We start from the raw sequence: 19,998 nt of genomic DNA, 5'->3' as shown, positions 1-19,998 counted from the left end.
CAAAGCATAACTCCTTCCAAAGAGACTCCCAATGAAGCAATGGTGCCCCGCAGAGCAGCTCTGGTACATTAACCTTAGGTCAAGGCCAGTGTGCAGGGTGGCTGCTTACCTGGGGCAGGTCCTGTTTCAGGGATAGTGAAAAATCCTCTCTGGGTTTTGGACACAAACCCGGCTCGGGCAGAGACGTTGTTTCTCTGCTTGCAGCAAGAGACAGAGGCCTGGGAAGAGGAAGAGGGAGAGTTCAAGCATGGTGTGTCCGACACCTTCCCTTTCTTTGTCATCAGGTCTGGACAGGTGGCACATTGGGGTAAAATATCACATTTAAACCTGTCCTCAGAACATGAACAGACACGAGTGGAAAAGCCACCCACCCTCCCCGCATCCTGACCATGCCTTCACCATCACCCCAGCCAGAGTAGCCCAGGAGTTTGTGATCGCCAGCAGAGGTCTGGTCACCCCACATGGCACAGAGGACGGTGCTGGGAAGAGAGCCCGGAAGAGCTGGTTGCCAGGCTTGTGTCTGCCGCACACAGGGCGTGATCCTGTACAAGTTGTTCAATTTCTCTGAACTTGGGGTTTCTCACCCGTGAAACACATCAGGTAACCCCAGCAGTCAACAGACATCACCTATAGGACAGTGTCTTTTTTTCAAGTCCATAACACTGACTGTGCACATTGTTTTCCTTATTTTTTCTATGACTTTTATTCCTTTCAGGACACTTAGTCCTACATATCCCCACCCTGATTCCTTACTGTTCAAACAGCCCTCCGACAAATGCAAGATTTGGGGCTCACAAGGACATCATGTAATTTAAGATTATGATCAGATCTGTAACACTCCCTCGTCTCGACTTTTCTGGACTGACCAGAAATTAAGAATTTTGACTGATCCATGCAATATACAGCATGTTTGGCACTCTAAAAACAATAGGAGAGAGAGAGGAAGGAAAAAAAAGAGAAAAAGAACCCTGAGATCATTCTTCTGCTATATGTGAATCATAAATGTTTTAAATACCAATTTGCAGTCAGTCCCTTGTATTCATTAGATAAAGATGCAATAAAAATCGTGAATGCAGTGACCAAGAATATTTACTGAATGAGTGAAACTATTTGCTGGGGCCAGGATGGTTTGATTTTTCTGAGATACTCCTTTGTCAAAAAAAATGTTTCTCAAGAAATGCAGATGGCATTTTGATTTTGTGTTTACAAACGCGGAGGAATTTAGCTTTTTCCCAGGGTCCTAATGGCTAGAATGCGTGCAGGGAGGGCAAACAAAAACATCAGATGGAGGAGGCTAATTACTGGACAGAGGGACAGGAGCCAGGTTGCCGGAGAGGAAGTAATAACACAGTATGGGGAAAAAGGATTCAAATAGAGAGGTGGGGGATCGAGGTAAGCAAAGGCAAAAGAAAGGCCCTGATTGACCTTGCCTGCAGTGTGGCTAACAGGATTATCACATTTCTGCTTCTTGCCAGTTGACTCAACCATTGTTCTCTAGGTCTGAAAAAAGCCTCTTGTAGACAAAACACGATTTCAGCCTTATTCCTCATCCAGACAGAAAAACAACTGAAGGAGGGAGCATTTGTGTATACTTCGAGTGCATGTCACTGGAAGATTTCACCATTAGACGAGGAAAACAGTCAGCTAGCTCCACTGGCAGGTTGAAAAAAAAAATGAAGCAGGTTTACTGTATCATGATGGGAAAAAAAAATCCAAGATATAGTTGAGTAGAAAATGCACATATACTGCAGATAGTGTAATCCTAATGCTGAAGGTAGGGATGGGGGGAAGAAGAGACTGAAAGAAACTGCACCTGTTTTTGATGGTGGGTTGCTTTAGAGGGCAGAATTATAAGAGAATTCTATTTTTCTGGTTCATCAGCCTCTAAAATGCGTGGATATATTTTATGAAGAGCATGAATTATTTTCACAGTCACATGAAAACAATAACCCACAAAAACCATGCACTTAAAATGGATGCATTGGCAGAAGGTCTGAGCTCTGACTTGGGAAATGGTCTTTTCTAGTTTAACAACCACATACCTCGGGGGATAGTTCCTTCAATGTCATAAGCATTTATTGCCAGGATCTGTGTGGGACACTGGAGATACATACGATGCCAGGTGGAGACACCCAGAGGAGGTTGGGGAAGCAGATGCATGAAACACTAACTACCTCTCTCAGGAATAGCAAGGGTGCAGCGGCCAAGGACCATCATTATCAGTTTCTTGGACCAGGCCTTGACCTTTCTCCTGTTAGCATAACAGCTTCCGAACTAGTTTTTCAAAAGCTACTCTACCCACACTGTGGTCCATTCTGCTTATGACTGCTGGAGAGGGCTTGTTGAAAAAGTACATCAGATGATGTCATCCTTCTCAAAGGCTTCCCACAGAGAACCAAATTAAAGATCCCTCCCAGGGCTTTTAGGGTCCTGAATGAACTGCCCCCTGCCTACCCATCTGGTTTCCCCTTATCCCCTTTCCTCCTAGCTAATGCTACTCCAGCTACCTCCTTGTAGTTCCCCAGGGCTCAAGCTGCTTGCTGTCCCAGGACCTTTGCACCTGCTATTCCCTCAACTCTGGCTCTTCCTTCAATTCTTGGGTCTCAGCCTCAGAGCCTTCTCTGACCACCCAATCTAAAGTACACAATGCTGTCAACCCCCACATATTCTATCTCTCAGGCTCCAACTATTTGTCTGCCTCAAAGCTGGCCATAGTTTGTAATGATTTTGCTTGCCTGTTTACCAGTTTTGTCTTGAGTTCCCTACCAGAATCTAAGCTATATCACTGGTCTAGGACAGAGTAACCACAGGATCCACGAAGGGAGATCCAGCAGGGCTGGAACATGATGAGTGATCACTTTCCAGCTGTCTATCTCAGCCATCCACCTGTGCTCACTGATATGCAAATAGTCCCTTTGAGTGGGGTAAATTAGGGCAAATCCCTTCCCTTCCCTGAGCTCAGCTTCCTCTTCTGTGAATTGAAAAAAAAGATAACCCACTTCCGTGGACTCTTGTGAATATTAAATACAGTATTGAATACATAATGCTTAGAAAAGCACAGAGGCCTTGAAAACTACTTATCATCATCATCATCATCATCACCATCATCACCATCATCATTATTTTCAGACGCTGGTTATCCCAGGCATAGACTATCTAGAGCTGTGCTCTCTAATATAGCAGCCATTGACTATCAAGCACTGGAAACATGGCTGGTCCAAATCAGGATGTGCTGAAAGTATAAAATACACACTGGATTGTAAAGATAGATGGAAAGAATGTAAAACATTAATTTATTTGTATACTGATTAGATATTGAAATAATATTTTGAATATATTGGGTTAAGTAGAATATATTCTTAAAATTGATTTTATCTGTTCCTTTTTACTTTCAAACGTGGCTACTGGGAAAATTTATTCATTTATTTATTTTATTTATTTATTAAAAATATTCTTACTGGGAAAATTTTAATGATGTATGTGCTCCAATATATTTCTGTTGGACTGTGCTGACCTAGCAGGTAGGTATATCGCTTTGAGCACATTATAATTGATTGGATCAATCTCAGGCAGGGTCTTTACAGTCAGAAAAACAACTATTACTTATAAGTATTATAAAAGAAAAAGGAAATTAAAAATGATGTACTCTAAGACCAAAATATTGTCATATGTCATAATAATATAAATACCTTCCATACAATTCATTTCTTATGTATTTTAGAGTGTTTCCACATTTGTTGCCTCATTTGCTTTTTATAATAACCCTAGAGGGCGAGTATAATTGATTCCATTTTACAATTGAGGCTCAAGAGGTAACGTGATTTCCCCAAAGACATTTGGTGTCTCCACTGATGGCAGAATCCTTGTGCGTCAGGGGCTGGGCTAAGAACTCAGCTTGGATGACTTAATTTAACATCTGCATTAATACTATGAAGTGGACACGTTTCCCCATTTTGCAGATCAATAACCTGAGTCCTGAAAGCTAAAGGGACTTGCCCAGAGCCACGCAGTTACAAAGAGGCAGAGTCAACATTTCAATCCAACTCCATCTCTCAACCATTAATCATACTGTTCTCCCTCCATGACTACAGAGTGATTGTAACTGGCGGAGCATTATGTTAAAAAAACAATTTCCAATATGGAAATATGGAAATTTACTTTCCCTATAAGACCTAAAAGTAAATGGATGGTGACTGTAAATAAAGTGGGAAATAATATACTTATTATGGATAAGAAAACTGTCCCAGAAAAGTCTTGTGATAGGAGTGATTATAGTGAGGATTTTCCAGGGTGTGGTCTTCCCACTGCTTCCCAATGACCTCCGTGTTGCTCACATTTTTCTCTGGGTTCTGCAAATTCTCCATAAAGCCATGCACAGCCTCCTGTACCCACTAGGCAGTCAACCAGTGTTAACTGGTTTATCAGTTGAATTAAAATGCTATTTCCCAAAGCATTCCCCCCAACCCCACCTTCATTTATTTTAGTAAAGCATTTATTCAATATGTCTTTGAGAAGCATATGCAACATTCTTACATTGTAATGGTTTGGTGCAGGAGTTTCAAATTTGAGGACTTTTGCAAAGCTTGGCAACTGGAACATGCTGGAACAGGAATTACTGAAGTCTTTCTTCGAGACAAAACGTGATGGGATAGTGTATGTGTTCGCTGCAGGGGATTTAGAAATGATGGTGTCCAGTCGGGTACACTGCAAGGACAAAGCCAAAGGAATCAATGCTCTCCCATAGTCCCTTGGCTCTACAGGACAGATGTCAAAGGGATGGTGTCCAGCCCCAGGTCTAAAAGCATTTTGCAAAAGCTGAAACTCTAGCAGGTAACAATGATAAACTGACCTCAGGCTTTGAGGATTTGCTCTTTGAGAATGCAAGTTCTGACCCGTTTTAACTTCTGTAAACTAACTCAAATTATTCATCTTACATTTGGGACTTGGCAAAAATAATTTTGCCATAAATGCATTGCCACCCAATCCCGTTTCAGGCCACTTACACTTGACTCATCAGCTGTTGGGTAATTTATACGATGGGAAGCTTTAGACTTTCTTCCTGCAGCCAAGGCTTTCCTTCTGAGTAAAACCTCATGTCTTGTTTCTAAGATTAAGTAATCTGAATTGCTTAAATAATAGGTTTGCTTCTAATGTCTTAAAGGCACAAGGGTCGATGGGACTTGCCGTCCACACATGCCTCCTACCTTCCACCTAATTGCTCATTTCTTTCTTTTTTTTTTTTAAGATTTATTTGAGAGAGAAAGCATAAGCAGGGGGAGGGCAGAGGAAGAGGGAGAGGCAGACCCCCCCACTGAGCAGGGAGTCTGCCAGAGGGGCTCGATTGCAGGACCCTAAGATCATAACCCAAACTGAAGGCAGATGCTTAACTGAGTCACCAGGTGCCCCCTAATTGCTGATTTCACAGAACCCTACAGTATTTTTGTTTCAGTAAAACCAATCTTACTCCTTCCAGGAAGCCATAATAAATTATTTTCAGGTTAAAAAAAAAAAAAACACAACACCAGAATCAATGTTTGCCAAATGAAAATGGGCAAAAGCCATAGAAACTAAGTGATAACATCACTTTACACTAGGACAGTATGGCAAGTATTGGAGTCTGATAAAGCAAACAAACAAAAAATTCTTATTATTTTATGGTTAAAAGCTTGAGAACATCGTCCCAGGTGTCCTCAGCTGGATAGGGGTCAATTGCTAAACAAGCACAGAAAGTGGGCGAGGCTATGGGAAGGCATTAGCTCTCACCCCCACCAGCTCCTCACCCTGCACTCGGTGGCAGTGGTTCTCACTATTTGGACCACGGATGGCATACGGGTGGATGTGCTCCCAGGGGCCAAAGTGTTCTCATCCAGAGTCTCAGCTGTTCAGAGTCTAACCCAGGATCAAGTTCCAAGTCGGCCTTCTCCCAATTGTCAGGATTCACTGATGTTCCCAGAAGTAAGGTCACCCCTGCCCTGTATGTTCTTTGCCTTTGCATTTGGGGCAATAGTTAACTGAGTCCTTTCCATGGATTGTGGCACTTAATCCTCATAAAAAACCTGGGGAGTGGATATGATGATTATCCCCACTTTCTGGATGAGGACACTGGACCTTGTCTGCTAGTTGAGGGTGGAACCAACATTATTATCCAGGCAGTCTGCCCCCACTATATGATATAAATTAGATATCCATTTTAAAGAGGAAAAGTCAAAAGGAATAAACATGTTTTCATTTACAAGATGAGCAGCTGATAAATGACTCTGGGATGTTCTAGTTCAAGGAGAATCACTACCCTCTCTCTCTCTCTGCTGTCCCATGGGATAGGCACATCTTTCCTTTTCACTTCCATAGAAGGAGGCTGGTAAGGTGAAACCATCCCCGGTGGTACCATTTGTAGCATGTCTATCTTGACTCACCCAACAGATGAGGCAAGCACGTTTTTCTAAAGCACTATATCCCAAAGTGTTTCTTGGCATACCAGTTCTATAAACTAGTGTTGGTGGTGGCAGAAGCAGGGAGAGAGTTCCAAAGCCAAATAAACTTGAGAAGCCTCATAGCGTGTTCCCACTTTGAAGATTCATAATACACACCATCATATTAAGTACCCTGAGAAATCCTACAATAAACAAGCCTAACTTGACATAACCAGACTTTTCTGAAACTTACTAAATCATAGAATCTCTTTGGCCTAGAATACCTAATAACACACTTTTGGGGGAAAAAACCTGCTTTAATTGTTCATTGGAGGCAAAGTTTCATAAAGCATTGTAATAGAATTTGTCTCAGAATACTGATGAACAAAAAAACACTCACTCATGCAACCTTCCCCACCCCTTGACTTTCTTTTAATTGCCGGGCCTGTAGGCTCCAATCTGGCCGCAATGCTGGCATTCGTGAACCTCTTTCCAGCACCTACTAATTTTTCCAGAACCACTCCTGCCACCATGCAAATAGAGAAAGGCCATGAAAGTCTCCTCCCACTTGCCTCATTTAACCTCCTGTCAGCCTCATGAATAATCCTGGAGCAAAGATTTAGAATACATTAATGAAGCTCTTTAAATTATTTGGACTTAGCAAGATGACAGATCCACTACAAAGGTTGGGTGTAGTGGTGACAACAGTCATCAGGAAGTTTCTAGAATTTATAGATCCACAGAGTTTTCTGGTCAGCCTCATCTACAATCACACTCCTCCTGGCTATACCAGTGTCAGGCAGATCTTTCTCTGATGAGGGTTACTTTTCATACACTCAGAGTCCTCAGATCCAGAAATGGAGGAAGTGCCACATGTGAAAGTCACCAAGGGTTGGGGGGGGGGGGGAAAGGCATGAAATTCACATCGGTGTGGAAAAGAAGTAGGGAAGATGTGGGGTCTCCTAACTGATCTCCTTTGGCCACCGCAGGCTGGTTATAAGAACCTAAGTGTCTGTAAATATAAATTCCATCCATCAAAGCAGGGAGGGGAAGTCTGCACAACTTAATGTCTGCTTTCTTTTGGGTTTGGTCTGAATTTTTTTTAAAGACCTGACAGGCTTGATTAGATTCTGTAATACTCGGACCTTCCCTTGGGCCTCTTCTCCTCCAGACGGCCCAGCCTCGTCGTTTGGAAAGTTACTGCCCGCAAAGCCTAGTAGGGAGTTGATTGTGTGATCTAATTTTGTCCCTTCTTTGGCACCAAGCAGGAATGGGCAGTGCCACTCACTGTATGGCAGAGAATTTCTCAGAGAGAGAACCTAGGAGTTGCAGGAGGTCTTGTTTGTGACTCAGGTGGTAACACTCATAATATTTAACATGTTTACAATACTCTGCAGTTTCAAAGGGCATTTCACTCATTGCCCAGAGCCTCCAGGGAGTCTCCACTTTTATGAGGTAGCTGGGACACAGAAGGGTGACGTGCTTGAGGTCACATCAAGAATCCTCAGCTGAGTCAGGCTCAGGTCTTAAGTCTTGTCTCCTGTGCCAAGACTTTGTGAGATGGCACTTCTGTTGCTGATTGCTTTCAGGTCTCTTTATGTGCAGGGCTTGGGGCAGAAAAAGAGGCAGAGGCATGGTTGTTCTGTGAGCTCACTAAGGGCATGTGTGACGTCCACGTCTCTGCTGAGACTAGAGCTAGCTCCAAAGTCAGCTCTGCCAAAGTCAAATTCCAGTAAGCGGCTGCATTCAGTGTGTCTTAAATGGGCCCTTTGTGTGGCGTTTTGTTTTGTTTTGAAATCAGTTCCAATGTCAGGCATTATAGTACATCTTTGCAAGAGATTATTATAATTTTTATAATTTTTAAAGAGACAGATGGCATATGTGTTTTGTTGCTGCTAGTTTGTGTTTGCTTTCTTTTTCACTTTCCTACCTCAGCTAGTTTTACCCCAGTTTGATCCCTTTCCCCTTTCTGTATCTCTTCTTCTGGTCAATTTATAAATACTCAAATTAAGAACAAGAACAACAACAACAAATCCTTGCCCAAGTCTGGCCAGGGACATTGGCATTTCATATAGCTCCTTGATTCTTAGAGCCATTCACAAAGATAAAGACCAATCTCTTACAAGAATGGAAGTAGAGAGGGGAGGAAGATCACTACATTTCAGCCTGTTGCCTGCTCTCATTTTGCTCCCAGCAGATTTCTCAATAATTTGAATAACCCAATTTAGACCAAGCAGTATAAAACATCATATTAAGGCGAGATCTTTTTCCTAGTGCCTCAAAATCTCAGGAAAACATCTGCTTAGCCCACTTCATGATGACAAAATTGACAAGGATGATCAGGTCCTATATATTCCTTCCCCCCCTCTTCCCACACTGGTGGAGGTAGCAGTGGTGGGGGAGGGGCATGACTTAAAAGACCCAGGCTCTAATTTACCTGCATGACACCTGAGGCAGTAGTTATTCTCCTAATTAGAACCATGGCCTTTGGAGAGAAGGGACCAGATGTCCAATGCATGTTTATGCAACGAACAAAGGAAATTACTGATCCGCTAGTGGCCTTACTCAAGGAAGGGGTTCTCACCATAGAGGGAAAAGTGCATGTCCCTTTCTTAGACAATGAGACATTGTTGAACACTGGAGATTGGTGAATGACGTCATAGAACCCGGGACCTGGGATACCATCCTGGAAGGAAGAGAACAGGGTGTCATTTCCACTGTGTTTTTGGCAAGTCTTATATCCATTAACACTAAGCCTCACTGTAATCCTCTGGGATAGGCACCACCACCACTTCACGGGTGATAGCCTGGCTCCACCATTTCCTAACCTGCCCACTCACTGTCTCAGTTACCAAGTGCTAGGGTTGGAATTCCAGCCTGGGTCTGGGTCCCCCAAAGCCCTGGCTCTCTCTACCAGGCCGCCCTGCATTCGAGAAGAATGCTGTTGTTTTTTTCATGCCATTAGAGAAACAAGCATAAGATGGGATCCTCGGTGTGGTTGATATGCAAGTCAGTGTGTGCTGAATGGGGAAGCCAAACCCAAGGGGAGGGAATGATGACCGATTTCACGTTAGCCGCACCCACCTGACTCAGCTTCCTCCTCAACCTCTCAGAAGAGAAATCAGGGAGTGTTTCTGTTTATAAAGCAAAATGAAACAAAAACAATCTTCATCCCAAACAAGACCATTTCTAATTCTCAAACAAAGAGAGGCAGGCTCGTGAGGCTCACATGCTAAATGATGCAGGTATGATAGAGAGGAATAAACAGAAGCTTGGTTTCTAAGCCCATTTCTGCTTTTGCAGTTAATTGAGCTTTCATCTCATTTCCCAGGCTAGCTACCAGGGGGAGAGTATATGTTGACAGATGTTGGCCAAGCAAGTGGCATGAAATGATAAGGATGTTCTACTGTCTGGAGAGTACTGGTTGCCTACTTGATGCCAGGAGCTTTTCAAAGGTTGCTTCATTTAGGGGCACCTGGTGGCTCAGTCAGTCAAGCCTCTACCTTCAGCTCAGGTCATGATCCCAGAGTCCTGGGATGGAGTCCCACATTGGGCTACCTCCTCAGTGGGAAGCCTGCTTCTCCCACTCCTCTCCACTTGTGCTCTCTCACTATCTCTCTCTCTCTAATAAATACATATAATCTAAAAAATTAAAAATTAAAAAAATTTTAAAAATACATATAATCTCAAAAAAAAAGATTGCTTCATTTAATCCTTCAACAAAAAAGGAGTTATAATTCCCATTTTACAGATGGAGACACAGAGGCAAGTGGAGATGAATTTGCCCAATATCCCACTGCTACAAGTGGCAGTCCCTGAATTCAGTGCTAAGGACATGATGAACACAAACTCTTTGCAGTGGGAGGTGTTATCAAGTCCATTTTAAGGAAAGTAAGGCCCAGAAACATTTGGTCCACATGTAGTAAATGGCAGAGGCTAGATTTTAATCCAGGCAGCCCGATTGCAGAGCTTGCTGTCTCAACCTCTGCCACCCAGGCTCATCCTGGCTCCACCATCCCTACCACCTTCCTTAAGGTAGAAAGAAAGCTTAAGGTGCTACCAGGGCCTTCCAGGACTTTCCAGTCTGGCCTGAGCAGTGTGTGATTATGGTTTAATGTATAAGAATGGGCCATCAGTGAGATTAACAGGTTCTTCTGTGCTGAATTTTATTTTATTTTAAAGATTTTATTTACTCACAACAGACACATACAGAGAGGCAGAGACACAGGCGGAGGGAGAAGCAGGCTCTTTGCAGGGAGCCGGATATGGTACTCGATCCCCGGGACCCCAGGATCATGCCCTGAGCCAAAGGCAGATGCTTAACCACTGAACCACCCAGGTGTCCCTGTGCTGAATTTTAAATGCAGTGTAATCCTTTAAGCATTGCTCGAAGCAGGTAGATACAGGGACGCTGATTCCCACTTTGTAGGTGGTGATGATTTGGGGTGCGCAGAGTGCGGGGGCTGATCACCAGGGAGAGTGGGGCAGGCCATGAGACATGCAATAGAAGCAGGTGCACCAGCACCCTAGGCCAAGTTCAGAAGAAATCTGGCACGAGGGAGCAGATTCAAGGAGCTACAGAAAAACAAGGAAGAGATTTTTCTAGGCGGCTGTTTGTGGGCTTAGCATTTATTTATTGAGTAGCTGCTCACTGTGTGCCAGGCACTGTTCTGAGTACTTTACATGCAGTAACTCATTTAGTCCCCATTTTATTTTAAAGATTTTATTTATTTATTTATTTATTTGAGAGAGAGCAGAGCGAGTGAGAGAGAGAGCACTAGTGGGGGTGAGGGACAGAGGGAGAGGGAGAAGCAGACACCCCACAGAGCAGAGAGCCTGATGCAGGATTTGATCCTAGGACCCTGAAATCGTGCCCTGAGCCGAAGGCAGACACCTGACAGCTGAGCCACCCAGGCATCCCTAATCTCCATTTTAAAGATGGGAAGAGATAAGTCCCAAGGTCACATGGCTAGAAACTATCAGAGCCAGAATTTGAACCCAGGTGGTCTTAGTACAAAATCTACTTTTTTTTTTAATCGAGGTGCGATGGACACATAACATTATATTAGTTTTGTGTATATGGCATAACGGTTCAATATTTGTACACACTGGAAAGTGATCGCCACAGTCAGTCCAGTTAGCATCTATCACCATACACAGTTACAGAATTTTTGTCTTGTGATGAGAACTTTTAAGATCTAGCCTAGTTCTTTTAAGAACTTTTAAGATCTCTCTTAGCAACTCCCAGAATGCAATACAGTATTGCTAACTGTAGTCACCATGCTGTACGTTACATCCCCATGACATTTATAACTAGACGTTTGTACCTTTTGACTCCCTTCACCCATTTTGCCCACCCCAATACACATACAGAGTCTACTCTTACCTACTAAACCAAACTGATTTTCAAATGAGAATGTATAGGATAAAAGAAAAAAAATCCCACTGAGTTTTGAATCAGAAAATTTTAGTCTTAATGCTGCTAAGAGCTAAATGACTTTGAGCAAGTTACATGGCTGGGCCTCAGTTTCCTCATTTGTAAATCAAAGCGGATTCAATGACTTTGGGTGTCTCTTAGCTTCAAGAGCCCCTAAGTCAAAGAGCTGAAGCAGGACATGTAACTCTTCCAGGTTTAAATAGTGAAAAAGGAAGACACGCACCTCCAGCTTCCAGTTTACGCCACACTCAATACTTGCCATCATCAGTTCACACAAACTTTCCCAGCACCTACCTGTGTCTGAGGAGCTAGAAATGCCTGATAAAATACAAGACGTGCAAGGCTGGTCCCTCCTACTCTGCCAGTTAAATTTGAACTTCAGATAAACAGCGAAAAGCTATTTTAGTGTAAGTATATCCCATGCAATATTTGGGATATACTTATACTAAAATAGTTGATATTTATCTGAAATTCTACATTAACTAGAAATCTTGTGTTTTTATTTGCTAACTCTGGCAACCCCACCGGACCTTGATCATGTTTTACTTCTGCTATGTTGCAAACTGGTTCGAGTCCAGGCCAAATATGAAGAGGGCTGTCGCCTCTTAGGCTGGAGGGAGAGAGGACTGTCTGTTCGCTCTTAAGGATATTTCTGAAAAGAGGCAGCACTATGCTGGAGTCGGCCCATGGCAGCTTGAGAGGGTGACTGTTAGAATGTCAGAGATTTTGCTGGTGGTAGATTGAAAGCAAGGTGGGAGTATTTACACCACAGAAATTGGCAAATGCTGTAAATCAGAACTTTCCTTTGTGGAGAGGAGAGCTGGTTTACCAGCGCGCCACTGCCTTCCCATGACACGCAGGTAGGTTTTTAAGCTCTTCAGAGGGAGACTTCCAACTGCAGAGCCTTCAGGCTTTCTCCTGCAACTGGTGAATGGCTGGCTGGGAGGGCAATAAAAATCCAGAACTTTCACTTCTGGGTAACAGTTCATATGACTTTTTGTGACTTGGGTGAGTTTAGACCTCTCAGGGTGGATCCCAGGAGTAAGAATTCAAGTGATTGCAACTGGAGTGAACTTAGCTGCAAAATCAAGTTTTCTTAGGCAAGACCACCCCAGAAGGCAAAAACGAAATAAACAGACAAAGCAAAAATGGGTGTAGTGAGGGAGAAGGGAAGAGAACTATTTAACTGAGGTCTGCTGACTGCCTGCCCAGTGCCAAGAGGACCATGTGGATCCCATACTGTTGTCTCCCAGGCCTTCCCACAGTGTGAGGATTGAGTGGGTTTGATTCACGATTCCTGCAGAAGGGTGAGAGCAGCGCCGGTGTGTGGCCACTACTCTTGGCATTGCCCACGACAGCTGCGATGGAGCCAAACCTTCCCATGGGGGTAAAAGACCTTGAGAGAGTGGGAGTGACCATGGGAGGACGAGTTGATGTGCTCCCACCCCTTGACCCAACACATATCTAGGTGACATTTGGTTGAAATGCACTTTGAGAGCCCTTTGGAAGGATTAGAGTCCCAAGTGGCAGCCTCTGCAAGTACCACGGGTGGGACAAAGATCTATGTTCACTCGACCTTGGGATAGGTTAGACAGGCAATGAGGCAGTGGCAACAGGGAGCAGGGCATGTACCTCCTCACCCCAGATATGTCCATAGGTTATAGGAAGTGTTACCCATATACTCCAGGTTACTCTGGGAAGTAACCTGGAGCCATTTATAGAGCCTGAAGGTTCTAGCCCTGATTTCAGAAATTCTGTTCAATTAATACTTTCAAATCAGTGGTTTGTTGATCCATTTCTTGGCTTGGGAAACGTAGTCTCTGTTGGATCATTGGCCAAAGACCACACTAGAGCTGCCTTTTGACTCTTCAAAGATATTTCAACTTGCTTCGGTCTATTTTGGGGCTGGCAAGTTGGCTTTGCTCGGGAGCACACAGAATGAATGAAAATCAGGGGTCTGCTGAAGGGCTTAGAAGTATCTAACAGGAAGAGGACGTGCCTGAGGTGGAAGCAGACCCTTGTGCTATGGCTAACCCACTGGTTTTACCACACAGGGATTTAGGGCTCTTGAGGGAACGATTTCTTTTGTACAAATGCCTCTAGTTTTAGGGGCTTGGGACAATGAGTCCATCCATCTTGTTGACTTCGTTGAAACCAGAAAGCTTTCCCTCAGGTTGACGTGGCCAAAGTGATGAGGACAGCACTGACTGCACGGTGGGAGAGCTGGCATCTGTCCCCAGGGCACATCCCCTTACTGGATCTCCTGCCCCTCATCTGTGAACCTGCAAGGAGGTGTGTGGGGTGGCTGTCAGGATCTGTGGTTTTCAGACCTCATCTCAGGCATCCACCAGGGAGCCAGGGAGAGGGGGCCGGAGTTGGCAGCACTGTTGAGCACCAGTGTTGCCTCTACCTGGCCTAGCAGTGGGCTTCACTGTGAGACACCATCACAGAAAGGGTCCTTCTGCTGACTCTGGGGATGCAGGGCCACTGAGGCCCTTCTGGTTCAAACTATCTCAGACTCAGATTTGTTCCTTGTAAGACGCCCTTCCCCCTCCCTGCTTTCTCTCCCCACCTACCTCACCCCACATATATTTCTGTCTGGCCTCAAAGTTCCCACACCTCTGATCACAGCTGAAAAGGGAGGGAGCATCCTTCATGCAGGGAAACACCACATTTTTGTTCAGAATGGGGGAGGACATCAGAAAGGAAAGTTCTCTGGGAGCCCTAAGGAACAAGCAGGAGAATGGGATGCAGTCTCTTGAGGAGATTGTTTCTGAGTCACTCAGGTAAGTGTGAGGAAGCCAGCGCAGTGAGGACACTGGCCGCCAGCCAGATTAGAATGGGCCCAAGGTCTTTGGCCACAGCTGACCCGGCAGGCTGGGTTACAAACATAGACAAGAGAAGTCAAGCCCTCGTTTTTGAAGCACCGGTTATTGAGGGTATTGCCCCCGAGAGCACCCCTGCTCCTCTTTTTTAAGACCCCTCCTCTTGCTCAAATCTGGTGTCAGCTTATTAGCAGCCCCTTGAAATCCCCCAACTGGAATATTGGCAAAAACTCAACAAACACATATGGCAAGCTCCTGCGGACCAGAGCCTGGGCTAAGGTGTGAAGACACAGCACAACCTGTTAGCTCACACGTTCTAGGAGTGGGATGGACGTGCACGACGGATGGGGTGTGTTACGTGACTCAATGAATGTTCAGACTGGAGTGGGGCTCATTTGCTCTGTGCACTTTTGAGGGGTGCTAGGGTGAGGAAAGCACACCAATGACCCCAGGACTTCCCAACGTACACACCTACTACCATCAGGCCAAGCAGAAGGTGGCCAGGGGCACAGGAGCAGCTGTCAGAGCACAGAGGAGGTGTCATTGCTTCCGTCCCTAGGAGACACAGGGAACAGTGTCTGGGAACCAGGAGCCCATCCTTGCTCTTGCCTGACCCTGGCTGTGCAAGTTACTCAATCCTCTTTGTTTCTCAGGGTCATTATGTAGAAATCAGGGATAATGATAAGACTCACTTCACAGGGTTATTATGGGGATTAAATGAGTTAATAAATGCAAAAGTCTTCGAGGGGTGCCTGGCATGTGGTCAGTGCCAGCCAAGAGTTTGTTATTTCTAGGAACATATACTACAGTCTCCTTAGGGAGGTGTGCCAGTGATGATATGGAGAAATCAGGCTTCCAGGGCAGAAAGGTCAGGCAGGGCCCTACTATGGTTCAAACACGCAGCTGAGTGTACACTTGGGGTAATTATCCCCTTGAACATGGCAGTCCCTGCAGACTGAACTTCCTTTCACTTAAATATCCTGGACATGTAAAATATCCCTGGTCCAGTGCCTTGCCAAGTTAATAAGTGAAATATTATTAACTTTATACAAGTTCACCACAAATTAAACACAGGCCTATATACCATGTGGGAGGGTGGACTTACTGTTGGGCCCGACATATAAATGTCACATGTGTTTTTAAATTGCACCCATCTAGAAGATACAGTGCCCACACGCTACCAGCATTCATTCATATAAGTCTGGAAGGGATAAGTCAGGTTTAGAATCACGGAACAGTCATCCCCGGCAAGGGCCTACCTGTTATAACATCCTTGCTCTTAAAATGATGTGAAGATATTGTTAGCATTACACAGCTTGGAAAGCAGTGGCCACCATCCAGGGGAGATGGGAAAGAGGGAGGGGGAGGAAGAAAATGTCCATCGGGCTCCTGGGCTACATTCTGTCCCGGATTAGGCATGTCTCCTCATGCACACAGAGTCACCCACACATCTGGAAATAATCATAAAATGTGCAGGGAAGCAGACTTCGTTTCTAGCAGCACCAACTGCCAGTCCTGACACCAAGTTCTACGAAGGATTCCCTGTACCCAGGACTCAGATCCATACAGGGCATGCGAGCTGGGCAGTGTTTCCCCACAAGGTTGGACTGATAAGGTAAGCGCACATTGCACAAGACGCCGATGCTCTGTGTTAAAGATGTGCTAAATGGGTCACAGAACTATTGTGCGGATACAACCAAGTTATGAGATCAGGCTCAGGGTGTGGATGATTAATGTTCTAAGAAGGGTGGTGAAACACCAGAGTTTTAAAATCTGTTTTTAATTTGCATTGCCTCACTAAATTATTGGGTGATGTTAAACAAGATCTTTAACTTCTCCGTGTCCGTTTCCTTCAAGAAAAATGAGAATAATGAGCACGGGACAAGAAAGTTTTCCCTCTCTCTCTCTCTTTTCATAGCTTGACGAACCTAAAAAATGATACAGCCCAAATTTTTCTGATGTTTCAGATGAGGAAGCTGAAGTTCTGAAAAGCCAAGAGACAAGGGATCCCTGAGTGGCTCAGCGGTTTAGTGCTGCCTTCAGCCCAGGGCCTGATCCTGGAGTCCTGGGATCGAGTCCCACATCGGGCTCCCTGCATGGAGCCTGCTTCTCCCTCTGCCTGTGTCTCTGCCTCTCTCTGTGTCTCTCATGAATAAATAAATAAAATCTTAAAAAAAAAAAAAAAAAAGCCAAGGGACTAGTCTAAGGATGCACAGCTCTTCAACGGGGCAGAGTACAGGGACCTGATTTACGGATCCCATGCTCTTGCCACAAAATTCCATCCTTCTTTACAGAAGACTTTCAAATGCTTAGTTGAAAGTTTCCACGTTGTTAAACCAACGCTGACTACATGTGGAAAGTGCGAATCGAACTTCTGAATGATTTCTTTTCTGTATTTGATGCTGCCTGTAGCTTTGGCTGTCTTGGTTCCTTCAGCAGAAACTTTTCTGAAGAGCAATAATAGCTAGAACACTAACTCGAAATGATGTCCTCTTCGGTTTCAGGATTTCAGTCTTCAGAATTAGATCACGTAGAATGGCGCCTACGCACATTGCTTGACATCTTTCCCTCTCTTGAGCTTGGGCTGTTTTGCTAAGGCCTATTCAGAAACGTACCTGCTGACTTTCAGAAATCAAATGTAGGGCTTCGCAGGCCACAAAAGGGGGTGTGGTTGTGTGTGGAAAGAACATGAAGCTTTGGAGTGAGCTAGACTTGGGTTTGAGGTCTAATTCTTTCCACGTTGATTCAGCAAATATTTATGTCGGGCCTCTTATGCGCCAAGCCCTGTGCTATATGACCTTGGGTGGGTCATTTAACTTTCCTAAGCCTCAATTTCCTCTCCTGTTAAATTAAGATAATAAACCCTTCCTTTTTAGCATTGTTCTGAGGATTAGAGATGTGGTCTAAAAGTGACTGCACACAGAGAAGGCATCAGTAAATTGTGGCTGCTATTACTTTTATTGGAGGTTGGACTGCAAGTGTTCTAGAGATGGACACTGGCTTGACAAACGTGACACCAAACCCAAGAGACAGAGGGACAGTTAAAACAGACCCAGAAACTAGAGGAAGAAGAGAGAAAGCTCCTGAGCAAATATCTTATTTATCATCTTTGGGGAAAACCTTCAAGTAATTAAAAATGTGTGTGTGTGCATGCATGCATCTACACACACACTATATTCTTTATTATTTGCTTTCTCAGAATCCTAAAATGTCAGAAGTGAAAGGAACTTAAACATTCTCTCATTCAGCACTCTTGTTTACAAAGCAGGAACAGGCCGAGGGGCAAAGGGGCTTGCTGAGCAACAGCCCTCCCCCCCAAGTCCTGTCTGACTCACTTGCCTTCAGCACCTACATCTCCTCCTTCCCTCTCCACCATCTTGGTAGGTTATGGGATCAAAACCACTTTCAGAATACAGACAAAGATAGCCGAGATGATGACTCCTTCAAAAGGATGTTATTCTAAAGATCTTGGTTAAATGAATAAAGGAAGGAAGATGTTAAAAGACTCTAAGGATGACTGTGAGGTGCTTCAGCCCCCTGCTGGTGAAAGAGAGGAGGTCAGATCCTTGGGCCTTCAGCCAGTAAAAGGCCAAGCTGCTTGAGGATCAGGAGCCAAGCAGAATTTTCCAGATCAAAGAGGAAAAGGGACGCAGAAATATGTGGGGAAGAGGGTAAGGGCGGAGGAAAAACAAGATCAGTAATAAGAAAGGAAGTTAAAGGAACTTTTTTAAAAAGAGGAGGGGGGCCTTCATCACATAGGTCATTTAGAATTTATTTGACTCTTTTTGTTTTTTCCTAGTGTGTTATTTGAAGAAAACCTTATATCTCTTCTCCTGTCAAGAGAAGTGAAACTGGTGGTGGTGGTGGGGGGGGGGGGTTGAAAAGGATTTTTACTTTTTACTTCATATACCAGCAATTTTTGAATTTTATATTTTTATAATAAATTTTAAAATACATTTCTTCTTAAAAATAGTTTTTTTGCATTCAAAGTGGCACCCTAAGTCCAGACGCTGTTCTCCCTGGATCTAATACCCTCCCCAACTCACTCTCAGGATTCAGAGCACCCAAGTGGGGAAGAGGCTGTGGCTCCTTGGGTGACACTGTCCTCTACTGGTCCCAGTGATAACTGCACCAGCCCGACTTGTGAGCCTGTCTCCCCGGGGCTCAAAGCCAGACTAAAAGAGCCACTGTGGAAAACTGTGTGGAGGTTCCTCAAACAGTTAAAAATAGACCTGCCCTACGACCCAGCAATTGCACTGTTGGGGATTTACCCCAAAGATACAAATGCAATGAAACGCCGGGACACCTGCACCCCGATGTTTATAGCAGCAATGGCCACGAGAGCCAAACTGTGGAAGGAGCCTCGGTGTCCAACGAAAGATGAATGGATAAAGAAGATGTGGTTTATGTATACAATGGAATATTATTCAGCTATTAGAAATGACAAATACCCACCATTTGCTTCAACGTGGATGGAACTGGAGGGTATTATGCTGAGTGAAGTAAGTCAGTCGGAGAAGGACAAACATTATATGTTCTCATTCATTTGGGGAATATAAATAATAGTGAAAGGGAATATAAGGGAAGGGAGAAGAAATGTGTGGGAAATATCAGAAAGGGAGACAGAACGTAAAGACTGCTAACTCTGGGAAACGAACTAGGGGTGGTGGAAGGGGAGAAGGGCGGGGGGTGGGAGTGAGTGGGTGACGGGCACTGGGGGTTATTCTGTATGTTAGTAAATTGAACACCAATAAAAAATAAATTTAAAAAAAAAGAGTCTCTATTCGATGTCATTACCTTTTTATAATAAAATCTCTTGGCTTGACTGTTGAATCCCTTTTTTTCTGATTCTAGAATTGTTGAAGTCTGGCTTTTAAAAGGAATGGAGGATTGTGTTGGATATGCGGCAGTAAAACCTAAACGATAGAAACAAAATAAAAATTAGCATGGAGAATTGACAAATCCAGAAAACAAAGAGCATTTTAAAGTTTTATTTTATTTTGTTTTGTTATTTTTTTCAAGATTTTATTTTTAGGTAATCTCCACACCCAACGCGGGGCTTGAACTCACAACTGCGAGATCAAGAGTCTCAAGCTCCACCAACTGAGCTAGCCAGGAGCCCCTTAAAGTTTTATTTTAAATGGAAAAGAAGAGAAAGTTGTCTTTTGACAGGAGATAAACATGAAACTTACTTTTTAAAAAATATTCTCTTTACTTTCTTTCCCTCTTGGTAATTTATTGGGTATCCCCCCGCCCCCCGTCACTCCCACCTCAACCCTTAAACTAGTGAAACTTGGTCACATCACTGAAGCATATTGTCCCAGGG

At 44.1% G+C, this 19,998-nt stretch overlaps 1 protein-coding gene across 10 annotated transcripts in view; it reads right to left on the bottom strand.

The window, feature by feature from the left end:
• The window catches only part of STPG1 (sperm tail PG-rich repeat containing 1), a 50,967-nt gene that overhangs the window by 17,289 nt on the left and 13,680 nt on the right, over positions 1-19,998 (bottom strand). For 8 of the 10 annotated variants that reach the window (XM_072827806.1, XM_072827799.1, XM_072827796.1 and 5 more), the window contains 4 exons: positions 19,470-19,588; positions 8,995-9,096; positions 4,534-4,704; positions 110-218 (listed from right to left, as the gene is read on the bottom strand). In XM_072827806.1, coding sequence (XP_072683907.1) covers positions 110-218; positions 4,534-4,704; positions 8,995-8,997 — 283 coding nt within the window. In that variant the 5' untranslated portion in view covers positions 8,998-9,096; positions 19,470-19,588. The remainder of the gene's footprint in view (positions 1-109; positions 219-4,533; positions 4,705-8,994; positions 9,097-19,469; positions 19,589-19,998) is intronic. The other 2 variants (XM_072827801.1, XM_072827800.1) reach the window with 2 other exon arrangements.

The sequence above is a fragment of the Canis lupus genome, chromosome 5 (assembly GCF_048164855.1).
Source record: "Canis lupus baileyi chromosome 5, mCanLup2.hap1, whole genome shotgun sequence".
NCBI lineage: Eukaryota > Metazoa > Chordata > Mammalia > Carnivora > Canidae > Canis > Canis lupus.
This window is presented reverse-complemented; position numbering and strand designations above follow the sequence as displayed.